Source organism: Lutra lutra, chromosome 6 (genome assembly GCF_902655055.1).
Source record: "Lutra lutra chromosome 6, mLutLut1.2, whole genome shotgun sequence".
In the NCBI taxonomy this organism is placed as follows: Eukaryota; Metazoa; Chordata; class Mammalia; order Carnivora; family Mustelidae; genus Lutra; species Lutra lutra.
This window is the reverse complement of record NC_062283.1, coordinates 146,067,320-146,082,130: the sequence shown is the minus strand read 5'-3', so window position 1 is coordinate 146,082,130 and position 14,811 is coordinate 146,067,320. Positions and strand designations below refer to the sequence as shown.

General features: G+C 43.3%; 1 protein-coding gene across 2 annotated transcripts; it reads left to right on the top strand.

Moving 5' to 3' along the window:
- The first annotated feature begins 340 nt into the window (after positions 1 to 340).
- SOD2 (superoxide dismutase 2) lies at positions 341 to 13,177 on the top strand. Of its 2 annotated transcripts, XR_007128150.1 has the most exons (6): positions 479 to 639; positions 969 to 1,171; positions 6,053 to 6,169; positions 8,273 to 8,452; positions 10,024 to 10,255; positions 10,493 to 13,177. XR_007128150.1 is itself a non-coding variant. In XM_047733868.1 (5 exons), exons 1-5 carry the CDS (start codon positions 617 to 619, stop codon positions 10,167 to 10,169), a joined length of 669 nt encoding a protein of 222 aa, XP_047589824.1. In that variant the 5' UTR covers positions 341 to 616; the 3' UTR covers positions 10,170 to 13,177. The 2 variants fall into 2 exon arrangements, 1 of the variants encoding a protein (XP_047589824.1); XM_047733868.1 differs by having other exon boundaries at positions 341 to 639; positions 10,024 to 13,177.
- The last annotated feature ends 1,634 nt before the right edge of the window (positions 13,178 to 14,811 follow it).

Here is a 14,811-nt window from a genome sequence, read left to right as displayed (position 1 = left end):
CTGGCACATTGTAGGCATTCAGTAACTCCACCATCAGGCCGCCCGGGTCCTGGCCCCGGTCCCAAGGTCAAATTCACTCGGAGGGAAAGGTCACTCGGGGCAGCGGTTGGAGGGGCACTGGCTGGCTCTACACCTTACCAGCGCCCAGTAGGGACCTCCCCAGACCACTAGGGCGCGCCACGGCGGCTCACGGAACCACCGCCTTCACCAGGGGAGTGGATGCGCCGGCCGCGGCCCTCCCCGCGGGCCCCCGAGGGGCGGGACTGCGGACCGTACCATCTTCCACCATGGGGGAGGTAGAGCGCGGCCTTCCCTTTGGTCGCACGCCCAGAGCGGGCAAGTGGGGGCCGCCGTTCCCCCGGCTCCCTGGGGCAGGACCCTTATACCCCTCGTTCTCTCATCCCCTGGGATCCGCGCGCGGGCTGGCTCTGGAGGGCAGACCCCGGGGCCGTGCGCCCCTCGGCGTGGGAGCGGGTGGGAGCGGCGGGCGCCGGGGGCGGGGCCCGTGGAGGTCGGCGGTGTCCTTGCGGCGCGGCCGGGGGTGCGCGTGTGTGTACGCCGGGCGGTCGGCGCGGCCCCTCGGTCTCTGAGGTGTAGTCCGCGGGCAGAGCTCGCCATGTTGTCCCGGGCAGCGCGCAGGTGAGGCGCCCGGGCCGCGTGGCGCAGCGGAGACGGGTCACGGCCCCGAGGGCGAAAGGTCCCCCTCCCTGCGTGCCCGCGCCGGCGCGGCGGGTCCCGGGCACCTTCGAGGCCCCGAGGTCGCGGAGAAGCGGCGGGCGGTCGTGCCTGAGGGCAGGTGTCCGCTGAGCGCGTCCGGGTGCCGCCGCGGCAAGGGGTTGCCGCGTTGGTGTAACGCGTCAGGGAATGTGGAGGGGGAGCGAGCAAGCGGTAGAAAGGCCCAGGTGGCGCTGGGTCTGCGTAGATGCGTGAGCGAATCGGTCCGTGTCCCGTGTCTGCTCTTTTTGCAGCGCGAGCAGGACGCTGGGGCCGGCGCTAGGGTCGCTGGGTTCCAGGCAGAAGCACAGCCTCCCCGACCTGCCGTACGATTATGGCGCCCTGGAGCCTCACATCAGCGCCCAGATCATGCAGCTGCACCACAGCAAGCACCACGCGACCTACGTGAACAACCTGAACGCCGTGGAGGAGAAGTATCTGGAGGCGCTGGAGAAGGGTAGGTGCGGGGCTGCCGGGCGCTGAGCGAGGCGTGGCCGCGGGGGAGCCAGGGCCCTTCGGTGCGGGAAAGCGGCTCCGCGTGTCCTGGGATCGACGCGGGGTCAGAATTCGCAAGGAAAGCGGTCATTTTGTGCGAAACTGAAACAGGCTTGTGTGTATCTGCTAGTATTTAGGATTCAGTATTATGATAGAATACGGACTTACGCTTTTCTTTTTTCCTGAAGAGCCCAGTTGACAAACCAGTAAGAGTGTGTGGACTGTGTGTGTCTGGGGCGTGCGCGTACGCGAATCTGTGTTTTAATGTCTCTGTGCAAAATCGTATTACACTTTCCAGCCCGTTCATCAGTGGCTCGCACGAGAGGAGTGATGAACAGGTATCGCTTAATAAGCTGCCCGGTTAGAAGATATTTTGTTTGTTTATTTTTATGGACTTTAGGTCCTCTGAAATTTGCTGAGTAAATTTCAGACCGTGACGTCTTGTTGACTGGGGGCATCTAGTGGGAAAATGTAGTATTTCAGCCTCATTGCATGAGGTAATTGGCTAAACAGAAACAAGAGGAAGTTGCCACATTCTGGAAGATTTGTGACGGGAACCTTTTTGGAGGGGCGGGGGGGGGTAGTTTCATGATTTGTACGGGAAAGGGGTTTTAGAAAATAACAAAATCGGGAAAGATGTGGTAATAATGACAAGGTGGGGAATATCCCAATTGCGAAATTATTTCCTGCATGACAACGCCTGACAACTTGAACCTTTCTCTTCAGTATTTTAAAAACAACTTAATTTCAGTCCTTTTCTTGTGCAATCACACCTTTACTTGTTTTCATGAAAGTTACTGGAAAAAAAAAGCTGTATATTATGTTGTGTTATATTGAGTATAAATTAATAAACACCGGTAGAGTTTTATTTAAAAAATTATATATATTAAAGACTGTTGAAGAACTAAATTTCCATGTTTGAGAATTTGGGGTGACAATATTAAGTGAAATAACATCATCAGTCTCATTACAGGTAGGTAAATAAATACTTTTCAAACAAAAGTATTTAACTTTTATTGTACTTAACAGGAAAAAAATTGAATTGAAACTGAAGAAAATGTTGAACTTAAGAATAGTATTTTTATTTTTATTTATTTACTTTTTTAAAGATTTTATTTATTTATTTGACAGACAGAGATCACAAGTATGCAGAGGGAGAGGAGGAAGCAGGCTCCCTGCTGAGCAGAGAGCCGGATGCAGGGCTCCAACCCAGGACCCCGAGATCATGACCCGAGTGACCCGAGCCAAAGACAGAGGCTTAACCCACTGAGCCACCCAGGCACCCCAAGAATAGTATTTTTAAAAGCAGATTGTAATACCCCCCCACATTTCTGTTATTATTATTACTGTTTTTTTTTTAAAAAGATTTTTATTTATTCATTTTTGACCGAGAGAGAGACAGTGAGAGAGGGATTGCAAGCAGGGGAAGTGGGAGAGAGAGGGAGAAGCAGGCTTCCCACCGAGCAGGGAGCCTGACCATGGGGATAGATCCCAGGACTTTGGGATCATGACCTGAGCCAAAGGCAGACGCCTAACGACTGAACCAGGTGCCCCCCCTTTATTTATTTATTTATTTGTTTGTTTGTTTGTTTGTTTGACAGAGATATCACAAGTAAGCAGAGAGGCAGGCAGAGAGAGAGGGGAAAGCAGGCTCCCTGCTGAGCAGAGTGCCCGATGTGGGGCTCGATCCCAGGACCCTGAGACCATGACCTGAGCCGAAGGCAGAGGCTTAACCCCCTGAGCCACCCAGGTGCCCCCCCCTATTTTTTAATGTAAACTCTGTATCTAGTATGGGGCTCGAACTCACAATCTCAAGATTGAGTTATATCCTCTACCAACTGAGCCAGCCAGGGACCCCCCAAATTTGTATTAAAATTTATTTATTTATTTATTTATTTATTTATCTATTCAATTTATTTGAGAGAGAGAGAGAGAACACCGGCAGGGAGGAGGGGCAGAGGGCGAGGGAGAAGCAGCCAAGCAGGGAGCCCTCCAAGCAGCTTGGTCTTAGGACCCTGGGATCTCCACCCAAGTTGAGGGCAGATGACTTAACTGACTGAGCCACCCAGGCACCTCTGTATTACAATTTAAAAATAACGAAGTAGGGAAGCCTCAGTGGCTCACTCGTTAAGCATCTGCCTTTGGCTTGGGTCATGATCCTAGGATCCTGGGATTGAGTCCTGCATTGGGCTCCTTGCTCATTGGGGAGCCTGCTGCTCCCCCTGCTTGTGCACATGCTTCTCTCTCTCTGACAAATAAATAAATAAAATCTTAAAAAAAATGGTGAAATAAACTTTGAGAGATTGAGATTATTAAGCTAGTTTTCAATAACCATGTTTCTTTCTCATTAGAAAAATTTAGTTACTGTTGATTTATTAAAAAACAATATAAAATCTACATTTATTTTTAGGGTGATTTTCCTGGAATAATTTCTAAGAGGGACACTGATCTATACTAAAATTATCCTGTGAACATAATAACAAGAAATTGTCTTAAAACAACTCTCCAAGATGATCTATGTATTCTGAGATCACTTGGCCCGTTTCTCCTCTTTGAGGTATGCCCTAAGAGCAGATTAGAGAACTTTTTCTATTATGTAAACTTCCTAAGCACACAACTCTCAGGGGTTGTTGTGTCTTCCACTTTGTCTCTTAGTATCTTGTGAATAATAAGCATTTGGGACTTAATTGAACAAGGGAATTGCCATTTTCCCTAATAGTTAATCTTAGCTTCTTAAAGGCATGAAAAAGAATATTTTATTTTGCTTTCTTATTAGCAAGGTAGGAAAAAAGTTTTCCAATGTGACTTTTTTGTGTAGATATCAGAGAATTTTTTTCCATGAATACTACATTTAATATATTCCGTTATCTAGTCAATCAAACATTTATTGAATGCCTGGTATGTAGAAGGCGATATATATATATATATATATATATTTTTTTTTTTTTTTTAAGATTTTATTTATTTATTTGAGAGGCAGAGATCACAAGTAGGCAGAGAGGCAGGCAGAGAGAGGAAGGGAAGCAGGCTCCCCACTGAGCAGAGAGCCCGATGCGATGCGGGGCTCGGGGCTCGATCCCGGGATGCTGGGATCATGACCTGAGCTGCAGGCAGAGGCTTTAACCCACTGAGCCACCCAGGTGCCCCTAGAAGGCAATATATTGGCCCCTGGGACATAGCAGTGCATTGAAGTCCTTGATACTGGAGCTTTTGTTCTAGTGGGGAGACAGATGGACAAGTAAATATGTAGTGGTATGCCAGGGCCATAAGTCCTATCAAGAAAAACAAGTTGGGGAACTGGTGAAAACTGCCCATTTGTATTGTGGTTTGTGAAGGCTCCACTGATGAGGTTGACGTCTTTGGAGACATGAAGGACAAATGTGGGAATGAGCCACGAGGCTCTCTTCAGGAAGAGTATTCCAGTCCAGGCAACGGCAGTCAGTGGAAACCCCAAACTGGGAGCAGGCTGAGCTTCTTTTGTAAGTGCAGGGAGGCTGGTGTGGCTGGAGCTGGGCCAACAAGGAAATGCAGGGTCAGATGACATGCACCTCGCAAGCAGATTGTAGGGACTTGGGGTTCACTCTGAGTGAGAGGAGCAGCCTTTGGAGGGGTTTGCCTAGAGGAGTGCCTCAGTAGTGTGGGGTCTAGAGGAGCTCTCTGGCCAGTGGTGAGAACAGAGAGTAGGGGGCATGTGTGGAAGCAGGAGACCATTGTGGGCTATGGTGGCACAGATGCAGGTAGATGATGCTGCTGGTCTGCCCCAGAAGTATGAAGAAGAGATTGGTTCTGGATCTTTTTTAAAGGTAGAGCTGGCTTTGCTGGTGGGTACATTGGTGGGTTGAACATGGTGTGTGGGGAAAGGAGTAAGAAATGACCAAGTACACAGACCTGTACCCCTGAAACAAATAATACAGTATATGTTAATTAAAAAAAGAAAGAAAGAAAGAAATGACCTAGTTATCAAAAATGTCCTGAGAAAACAGCTGGCACTTGCTGGGATGGGGAAGGCCATTGGGTAAGTTTGGGAGTGAAAATCCGGAGTTGGGTTTTGAATATGTTGAGTTTCTTGTTTATGGAACATTGAACTATTTGCCAATGAAGAGTTGTCTATCTAGAAAATGAGAGTTGAAAGTCTACCATTTAAAAAAGTGGTTTTATTTGTTTTTAGTAATCTCTACCTCCCGTTACGGGGCTTGAACTCATCACCTCAGGACTAAGAGTTGTGTGCTCTCCTGACTGAGCCAGCCAGGTGCCCCAGAAAACTTACCATTTAATCTGTTTATGGAACCACGCATGTCCTCATTTCACTGTTTTCTATCTTTGTTTTCATTATTGCTGAAATCTTCAATATCCAAGAAAATTTTGAGTTCTTTGGAGCTCAGGAAAGAATTTTCTGCATGCACCCCCTTGCTGAGCCACTCATGAGTTGTTCAGAACATTAATTGAACTGAAAATCCACCGGGACAAACGATTTTTGAAGAAAATTTTGTGTGTGCGTGTGTAAATTGTGGAATTTTAGGACCAATAGGGATGTTACAAATAAGCTAGTCCAATTATCAGATGTTTTTCCAAAGAAAATGGTATGTAGGGGTGCCTGGGTGGCTCAGTGGATTGGGGCCTCTGCCTTCGGCTCGGGTCATGGTCCTGGGGTCCTGGGATCGGGCCCCGAGTTGGGCTCTCTGCTCCGTGGGGGGCCTGCTTCCTCCTCTCTCTTTCTGCCTGCCTTTCTGCCTACTTGTGATCTCTGTCAAATAAATAAATAAAATCTTTAAAAAAAAATGGTATATAGAATGTTTGAAAAGTAAGAATCAGAAAAAAAAATGTTTGCCTCTTTACATTACAGGTGACATTACAACTCAGGTAGCTCTTCAGCCTGGGCTCAAGTTCAATGGTGGAGGCCATATCAATCATTCCATCTTCTGGACCAACCTGAGCCCTAAGGGTGGTGGAGAACCCAAAGGTTGGTAGATATTGGTGTAGTCTTAGCTACGTTTTGTGCACAACAGCAATGCCGGTTCCTTATCTTGTGTTAATTCTTATGTTATTTAGTGACATATTTTTCATAGCAAGGAGTATATATAACAAAGTTATAACTTTGAATGGGACATGTGTAGGAATGGAGACTACATTCAGGTAGTTATGTCATCAGCTTTTTTGTATACACACAGAGTGTCAGATATGGTGCCAAGTTCTGGTTGAAATGTACTATATTTTACATCAGAACAATACTGGCAAAGGGATTTTAGAGAAGTTGAGCATCCTGGGGGTGGGTCAGATACTTAATCATTCTGTACCTACTTTCTTCATCTGTATGACACAGGGACAATAATAGAGCTGTTTTGAAAACTAAATAAATTATCAAATGTAAAATGCTTAGAATAGTGCCTTTTGCTGTTATTTTCCTGCTCTTCCTAACTGATAAAAAATCAGTTGTCCCAGAAAATGAGATTCTCCAGGACACCTGGAGGGTAAATGAGGGGGCTGCAGAGCCAATGGTCTGTTCACTCTGGTAGGTTTACTTGACTTCCTGTATCTCTTCTGGAGGCCCAGATGACTTAATTACCCTCCTCATCCCGAGGAACGGAGGGGGCGGAAATAGAGCTCTCCCTGTCTCTCGGCTTGTGGCATACACCTTAAGTTTCTGTGGATTTGAGAAGAATTAGGCACAAACAAGTCAGCTGCAAGAGATTGGGAGCAGGGGACGACAGTCGAAAAGACTGGTGCCACGAGCAACTCCACAGTCTCACTTTTATTGGATAGAAACAATAGCCAACAGAAGGACCGATGAAGGTCAAACGTTAGTCACGTCTCGCAGACAAGCAAGGAGGAGGATAAAGCTCATAGTTAACCAAGCACATTCAAAGGACTCATCTAACTAACAGCGGGCGCTTCTGGGAAGAGAAAGGAGCGATTACGGAAAAGTGAAGCCTTACGGAAAAGGGAAGCCTTACGGAAAAGGGAAGCCGGCGGTTTTACGTGCCACCCTGAGCTGACCCAGCGTTCCCGGGTGCTCGGCTTCTCTGAAGCAGGCGGTGTTCCGCCCTGCGCGGGCGGGGCATCCCCAGCTGCCCAGCTTCACGGTCGTGTATGGTCCTTCTCCCCAAAGACCTGTTGGCCAGTATATGTATTTCTTAAGGCCATATCTAAATGTGCTTGGCAACTAGTAAAATCCTCCAGGGGTTATAGTTTAAGTAACAAATTATTCCAAGGGGCAGTAGCAGATTTGTTTGTTTTTAATTGTTTTTTGGAAGTCATCTTAGGTGCTTATACTACGCTATTTCATTTGGAAGTAAAGATTAAGGGAGAGTAAATATGGCAAGCTGGGCATTTCTTTTTATGGGTTAGGTCTTCAGATGGGTTAGGTCTAATACAAGGTTTTGGGATTAGTAGAATGTCAGATATACCCATATTTAGCCAACAGGTCTTGGTTCTCTGACACTTTGGGTTATCTGTACCATTTTATTATTTGTGCTTACAGTAGGTAATTACTTTAAACCAGTGGAATCAGAGAAGTGATATTTTTGGCCTACTTATTTGATGTGCTCAATCTAGAATTGTATGTTACATTGGTACAGAATAAAAGGACTATTGCTCTTACAGTGTACCCTTTGGTAATAAAAGACAAAAATCACTGTTTTTAAAATTACATGATTGTGATAGGAAAGATCTTGACTGCCTTGGGGAAGAACCAAATAACAGCCATAAAATTTTATTCCCAAATTGGGACAGAACAGGTAGGGTAGAAGTTGAAGTAAAATTTTCTGTTGAAGGGAAATGAAACTAATGGAAAATATTATTTCTTTTCTGATGGGAATAGCACAGTGAGGAAAGAAATCCCCCTAACATGGTTCAGTAACACCTGAATTACAGTTGTGAGACCTTATGATGCTAGTGTCAGGGAAGGAGTAATGTTGGGGCTCACTGGGTTGTGTTATGTTTTCCAGGTGTTGTCTAGTTGGTATCTTGTGCCTCATGACAGGCATATTTTAATATATGTAACAAAATTATTTATTGTTGCAGTATGTTCACCTGTGGGTATTTTTGGATTTTTTTTTTTTAATAGGAGAATTGCTGGAAGCCATCAAACGTGATTTTGGTTCTTTTGACAAATTTAAGGAGAAGTTGACCACTGTATCCGTTGGCGTCCAAGGCTCAGGTTGGGGTTGGCTTGGTTTCAATAAGGAACAGGGACGCTTGCAGATTGCTGCTTGTTCTAACCAGGATCCACTGCAAGGAACAACAGGTTAGGTTTGAAAATTGTTTCATATTCATTAGTGTGAGATGGTTCACGGTAAAGCATTTACCTTGAAATAAGGAACACGAGCAGTGATTAAACCTATCTTGTTCATGTCCTAATGTGAGTAAATCTTAACAGCTGATAGTACTCTGAGTCTCCTATGAAAAAATGCTTTAAGAGCCTTTGATGTTTTGCAAAATTAGCACATGTAATTTTACAGATACATTAACAAAACATGTTTTGAACATAAACTCTGCTTCATTTGACAGAATGCATACCAGCTTACATAATTATATGCACTGAAATTAGATTAAACACCACATAGGAGAATAAGACCTGGAAGCCAAGTCTGACCTCAGACCTTAGACTGTCAGCCCGTCTGCTGAGCACCTGTGGTCAGAGTAGAACTGGAGCTCAGATTTCCAGACTTATGCCTTTTGGGGGGTTTTGGTTTTGGTATAGGAAAATATTTGGCTTAGAAGCTCCAGGCTGGGCTCACCAAATCCTTTTTCATGTTGAGCTGGATTGACTCAGAATGTCTTTAGGAAATAGTCACAAGACTTCCAGCAGTTAGTTGGAACTTTGATCTGCAGTGTAACCGACCTGCAGTGACATTTCAGTGTCCGTAACCAGTAGTTCTGAGCGCCGTTTTCTGCCTCTGTGCATGTCCACAGAGTTGGTTACGTCCCTCACTGCCCTAGATACATTCAGAATTAGTCAGGATCTAATGGCTCTTTTGGCAAAGTGAGATGCTGGAGAATGCTGTGGAGAGTCGGGTCTATCTTTGAAGGTGCCTGACAGACGAGGCTGTGATTTCCAGGTAAACCCTGGCCATACCTGTTTCTCCTCCACTTGAGGAAAGCCCATTGGAATGAAAATCAGTGAAAGTCATGGCAGCATATGGAGAGGAAAAATCATTTATGAACTTTGTTATCTTAATTACTCGTAATACATGATTAGTGACAAACCTCTCCACTGCTCAAGACCTACTGGTTGGTACTTGTTTTCCCGGAGGAGAGCTGTCATTTAGTTTGAGAGTTTTTGAAAATAAGTGTTGTAGAAGTAATTCCTTCTTTACACAGTGTCTCTTTTTCTTTGGTCCTGTTTAGTTTCCCTTGTTAACTTATTCTTTCTGTTAGTGTCTCACAAATGTTCTATATTCTCTGAGACTAACATTATTAGCCTTGGGAGCAGAGCAGGTTCTCCTAAAACTCCACTGACTGCTTCGGAAGGTCCTTAACCACCCCCACAAACATAGTACCTTACTGATCCCCCCCACCCCCCAAGAAGTGGCTCATGGGTAGATTTGCTGGTATTTCAAGAACAGCTCTTAAAATATTATACTTAATTTTCCAAACTCTATTTTAAATTTTTCACTCTTTATCACATTTTCTTCCAAAGACTAAAATTTAAAAAAAAAATTTATATTTATTCTTGGCAAATTTCCTGTTGGTAAAAGAAACTGAAAAATGGATGGGAATGTTGTAAAGGGCAATTTTGTGTGCATAGAAGAAAGTTTAAGTCCTATTTTAGATTGAAATTCATAGTTTTTGCTTTTTCCCCCTTCTCTCCAATAGGTCTTATTCCACTACTGGGCATCGATGTGTGGGAGCATGCTTACTACCTTCAGTATAAAAATGTCAGACCGGATTACCTAAAAGCTATTTGGAATGTAATCAACTGGGAGAATGTGGCGGGGAGATACATGGCTTGTAAAAAGTAAAACATGATCATTACATTGAGCAAAATAAGCTTCTCACGACTATTTTTGTAGTAGTGCAGAGTACCGTAGTATGCCAGTAAGCTGCTCTTTTGTAGCATTTCTTTTTTTTTTTTTTTTAAAGATTTTATTTATCCATTTTACAGACAGAGATCACAAGTAGGCAGAGAGGCAGGCAGAGAGAGAGGAGGAGGCAGGCAGAGAGAGAGGAGGAAGCAGGCTCCCTGCTGAGCAGAGGGCCCGACGTGGGGCTCGATCCCAAGACCCTGGGACCATGACCCGAGCCGAAGGCAGAGGCTTCAACTCACTGAGCCATCCAGGCGCCCCTTTTGTAGCATTTCTTAATGTAGCTTGTTCAAGCATTTGATGAACATGATTTAATGCTATGAATTTCTGGTTTTCAAATTTTGTTATTGGGCAACTGAAAATAGTAAGTGCTTTGTTTGGTTTAGTCTTTCGGTTGAACATCATCTTCCGAGAGCTGAAACAGCCAGCAGGTTCTAGTTGCCATCATAAAACTGTCAAAAAGATCTCATCCCTGTCCTCTTAGGGCCTCTGGGGAAGCCTTTTTGCTCCTGTTCTGTTGCACTTGTAGAAAGCCTGGTCCTTTGCCCAGTTGTTAAATGATAAAAGGTTAAATTTGTTTCCCAAGGGAAATGTTCAGTTTTTCTATTGAAAATTGCTCTTTTTTGTAAGTAATCTGTCTAGTAGGACTTGTGGTAGATACTACCTGTGGGCCTTTAATTATCTTTAGTCACATGTTTCACAAGGTTAACACCATTTTGTCTTTTAAAAAAAATCACTTGATTGCTAATTGAGAATTGCTCTGTTATGAAAAGGAAATAGTCATGCATTTGAATTTTTCTGTTGGGAGAAATAAGACTTTTATGTGGAATCTTGTCATCAAACAGAAATAATGTGTTAGGTGACTGCTCAAAGGGGACAAATCTAGGCTTTATTGATAAAACGAATGTTGGGGATGAGGCCACAGACAGTTCTGGCCAAGCACTTGCCCCCCATCTCTGCCTGTTCACGAGCACCCCTCTGCAGAGCAGCAGCCTGGGTCGGGTGCTGCCTTCCCAGAGCGGCAGGTGGTTGGTTTCTGGATGGGGCCAGCGGCACATCCCTGCACAGGAACATTGCTTTTCAAAGACTTGTTTTTGAGTTATTCCATCATTTGATCTTCTTTTCTTTTAAACAAATGCACGGTCACTATAGAAGCTTTATATTATATAGTCCTTTAAGTAAAGGAAAAGTGACACCCATAATCCAGTGACACAGCCTGTCAAATTGTGTTGTTTCCTGCTTGCAGGTGGGACTGTTTAAACGCAGCAGGGAGCCTCTTATAATTTGGCCTAAATTGTCATACGTTCCATGTTTCATCATTTCCCTTAATTTTGGGGGGCTGTATAATTGGACACTTGCTAATTTATCTTACAGTTCTGTTACTGAATATTTCATTGGTTTCTAATTGTTATTTATTCAAATAATGCTGTGGTGAGCAACCCACATAGATTTTACCTTCCATGGGAATATTTTTTCTATATAGATTTTTTTCTTATGCCTGTTTAGTAACTGAATGTTTCCCCGAGTTAGCATATTATTTTTTCCCCAAGTTTATTCTATATTTTTGGCATGGAAAAATGGGGTAACTTAGCAGTTTCGATATTGAAGACTGAAGTTTAAAAAAATTAAATTTAAGGCACTTTTCTTTTGGAATTCAATTAGAAAGTATTTAGGTTTTCTGAATTGTCAGCAGCGTTGATGAGAGTAGTGATAGCTGCATGTGTGCTTGTGGACTGAAGACACTGCGGGGACCAGGATTGCCATCCTTCTTCTCCCACGGTGAAGTGACTTCGTGGAGTCAGATGAGACCCACGCTTAACGCTTGCATGTGTACACATGTATGCACGCGTGCCTGCACGTACATATGCAGACGCACACATATACACGGATATAGACACACACATAAGTATAAGCAAGGCAGTTAACTCTGTTCAAATGGACCATTTAGAAAAGTGGAACCTTTCTGAAAGATGGCGTTTTGAACACAAGTAGTCTGCCTGATCCTGGCTTGTATTGAACCAGCAGGTACGCAGAGATTACTGATTCATATAAAGCTTTTTGACTATTATTAAGCTTTAAGATTTCAAAAAATATTCAATGTTGAAATTTCTATGGGACTCTATTTTTGCTCAGATTTGTGTTGAGGGAACAAGGGAAAGCATGCTGTTCTTCCCTAAGGTTTTGTTTTTTTCCTCCCCATCAGATAGATTTTAAGAGACTAAGATAATTTACAGATAAAGATTTTAATCATTTGACAGAAAATGAGACTTCAAGATTTTGTTTAGCCCTGTTACTCATAATAGAAAAGAAATAGAAAAAGTAAAAGGCATCTCTTCTGAAATGAACCAAGCATTCATAGTTCATCCAGGAGGGGTCTTTGTGACGGACTCAGCAGTGCTTGTTCTAATCTTAAATGTGCTTCAAACACCATAGAGTGATTAGTGCTGCAAGAAAACAGGGCATGAGACAAATACCGTCTCAAGTAGAATCTGCTGCTGGAACTTGTTGTGTGATAATTAGATTTTGAGGTTGAGAGAAACTACAAATTTTACTGCACACCTCAAATTCATGATCTTAAAATGAGATTTGAGTTTCTAGTAATTATATATTTAAAAAAATAACATCATGATGATAAGATTAAGATTGATGTGTGTTGTGAGTCATCTAAAACTAGTTCTAAATAGAAATTTTATTTCCTGTTTTAATTGTGTTGGGAAAGCTGTTAGGTAGAAGTTTTATAAATCACTGTTTCTCATTTTCAGTCATACCTAATGATTGGGCAAGCTGATGGCCTATCTCTGAAGGTACGCTTCAAACCTGGGATGCATTAAAAATCCTATAAGGTCTTGGGTAGTTTTCATTTAATTATCCATTAGAGAAACATTTATTTTCCTATTGTGTGAAGTTTTTTGATTGTTAATAAAAGAATCTGTCAACTATCAAAAGAGGTCTTGCATTGTGCTTGTGTGTCAAAATAATCTTAAAATGCTTTATCATTTTTATTGCTTTTCTGTGGGACAGGGCTAATAAATAAAAGGTCATTGCAATTTTACTCTTAAAAGTCAGAAGGCATATGAAGTCTATTCATATCTGTAGTAACAGCTGAAAATGTAATACTGTAATATTTTAGATAATAAATTACAAAGTTAGAACATCTTCAAACACTAACCAGATAGAACATTGCCTTGGGGTGCCTGGGCTGTTCAGTCATTTGGGCTTCTGACTCTTGGTTTTGGCTCAGGTCACCATCTCAGGGTTATGGTGTTGAGCCCCCATGTGTGTTGGGCTCCGTGCTCAGTGGGGAGCCTGCTTGAGATTCTGTCTCCCTCTGGCCCTCCCCCTTTGTGCTGTCTCCTGCTTGTGCTTGCTCTCTCTTTCAAATAAATGAATAAAATCTTAAAAATATTGCCTTAACTATATATAGCATATCTTGTGATTTAAAAAAATCTGTTTACTTTTTTCCGTAAAGTTCTGGGTAGCTGGTGTTTTATCCACTCATGTTGGGAAGTCTGAGCTCACCTCATGTGGCTATCCCTGGACTTAAACAGTTCTGGAAAGGGAAGTAAGGTGCATTGTGTTTGGTGAGGTCACACTGTCTGCTCTTCCCCTGTGCTTGTAATGGGTGCTGTTCTCAAGATTCTTCTGGAACATATGAAGAAAAGAAAGACCTCTCAGTTTACATTGTGAAAAGGAAGAGACTGAGGGCTTCGAGTCTCGGCTTTGCTAGGCATTTACTGTCTCGTCACGTTCAGTGCTTAACACGGAGGCCATTCTGTGTTTATCTCGGCCCCCACTTAAACATGAGCTCTGGGAAGGCCCAGGACAGAAGGTTCTTGTTCATTTGTGTCTTTGGTACTGAGCACACCATCCTAGGCCCATATTCAAATGTTTTTATTAAATGATGTGATTTAATACAGTCCTCAGTATAAATACATGTTTTTGGAAGGCTGGATTCACTTACCAAGTTCACCTACCAAAACCCACAAGGATGTTTGATGACAGAGCTACTGTGACTGAAGGCCTTAGGTTTGCTACTCCTATCCCTTTGATGTAGAATGATAGATATGGAGAGAGCATCTTAGGTGCCAACTCCCAGCATTTTATGGATTTATCTGTGTATTGACTAAAATTGTGGTGGATAAGTGAATACTGATTATACAAAATATGTCACAAAGGGCATCCATCCAGCTTATGTCCTTTTTTTTTTTTTTTTAAGGATTTTATTTATTTGAGGGGCCCCTGGATGGCTCAGTGGGTTAAGCCTTTGCCTTTGGCTCAGATCATGATGTCAGGGTCCTGGGATCGAGTCCTGCATCAGGCTCTCTCAAATAAAATCTTTGCCTACTTGTGATCAACATTTCTCCCTCAAAATCTTTTTTTTTAAAGATTTTATTTATTTATTTGACAGATCACAAGTAGGCAGAGAGGCAGAGCAAGTAAAGGAAGCAGGCTCCCTGCTGAGCAGAGAGCCGGATGTGGGGCTCGATCCCACATTTAAAAAAAAAAATTTTTTTTTTTAAAAGATTTTATTTGACAGAGATAGGTCACAAGTAGACAGAGGTAGGCAGTGGTGGGGGGA

Coding starts and splice junctions, on each gene's coding strand:
- SOD2 (XM_047733868.1), top strand. CDS start 617: ATGTTGTCCCGGGCAGCGCGCAG. Junction 640..968: donor TTGTCCCGGGCAGCGCGCAG/GTGAGGCGCCCG, acceptor CTCTTTTTGCAG/CGCGAGCAGGACGCTGGGGC. Junction 8,453..10,023: donor TCCACTGCAAGGAACAACAG/GTTAGGTTTGAA, acceptor TCTCTCCAATAG/GTCTTATTCCACTACTGGGC.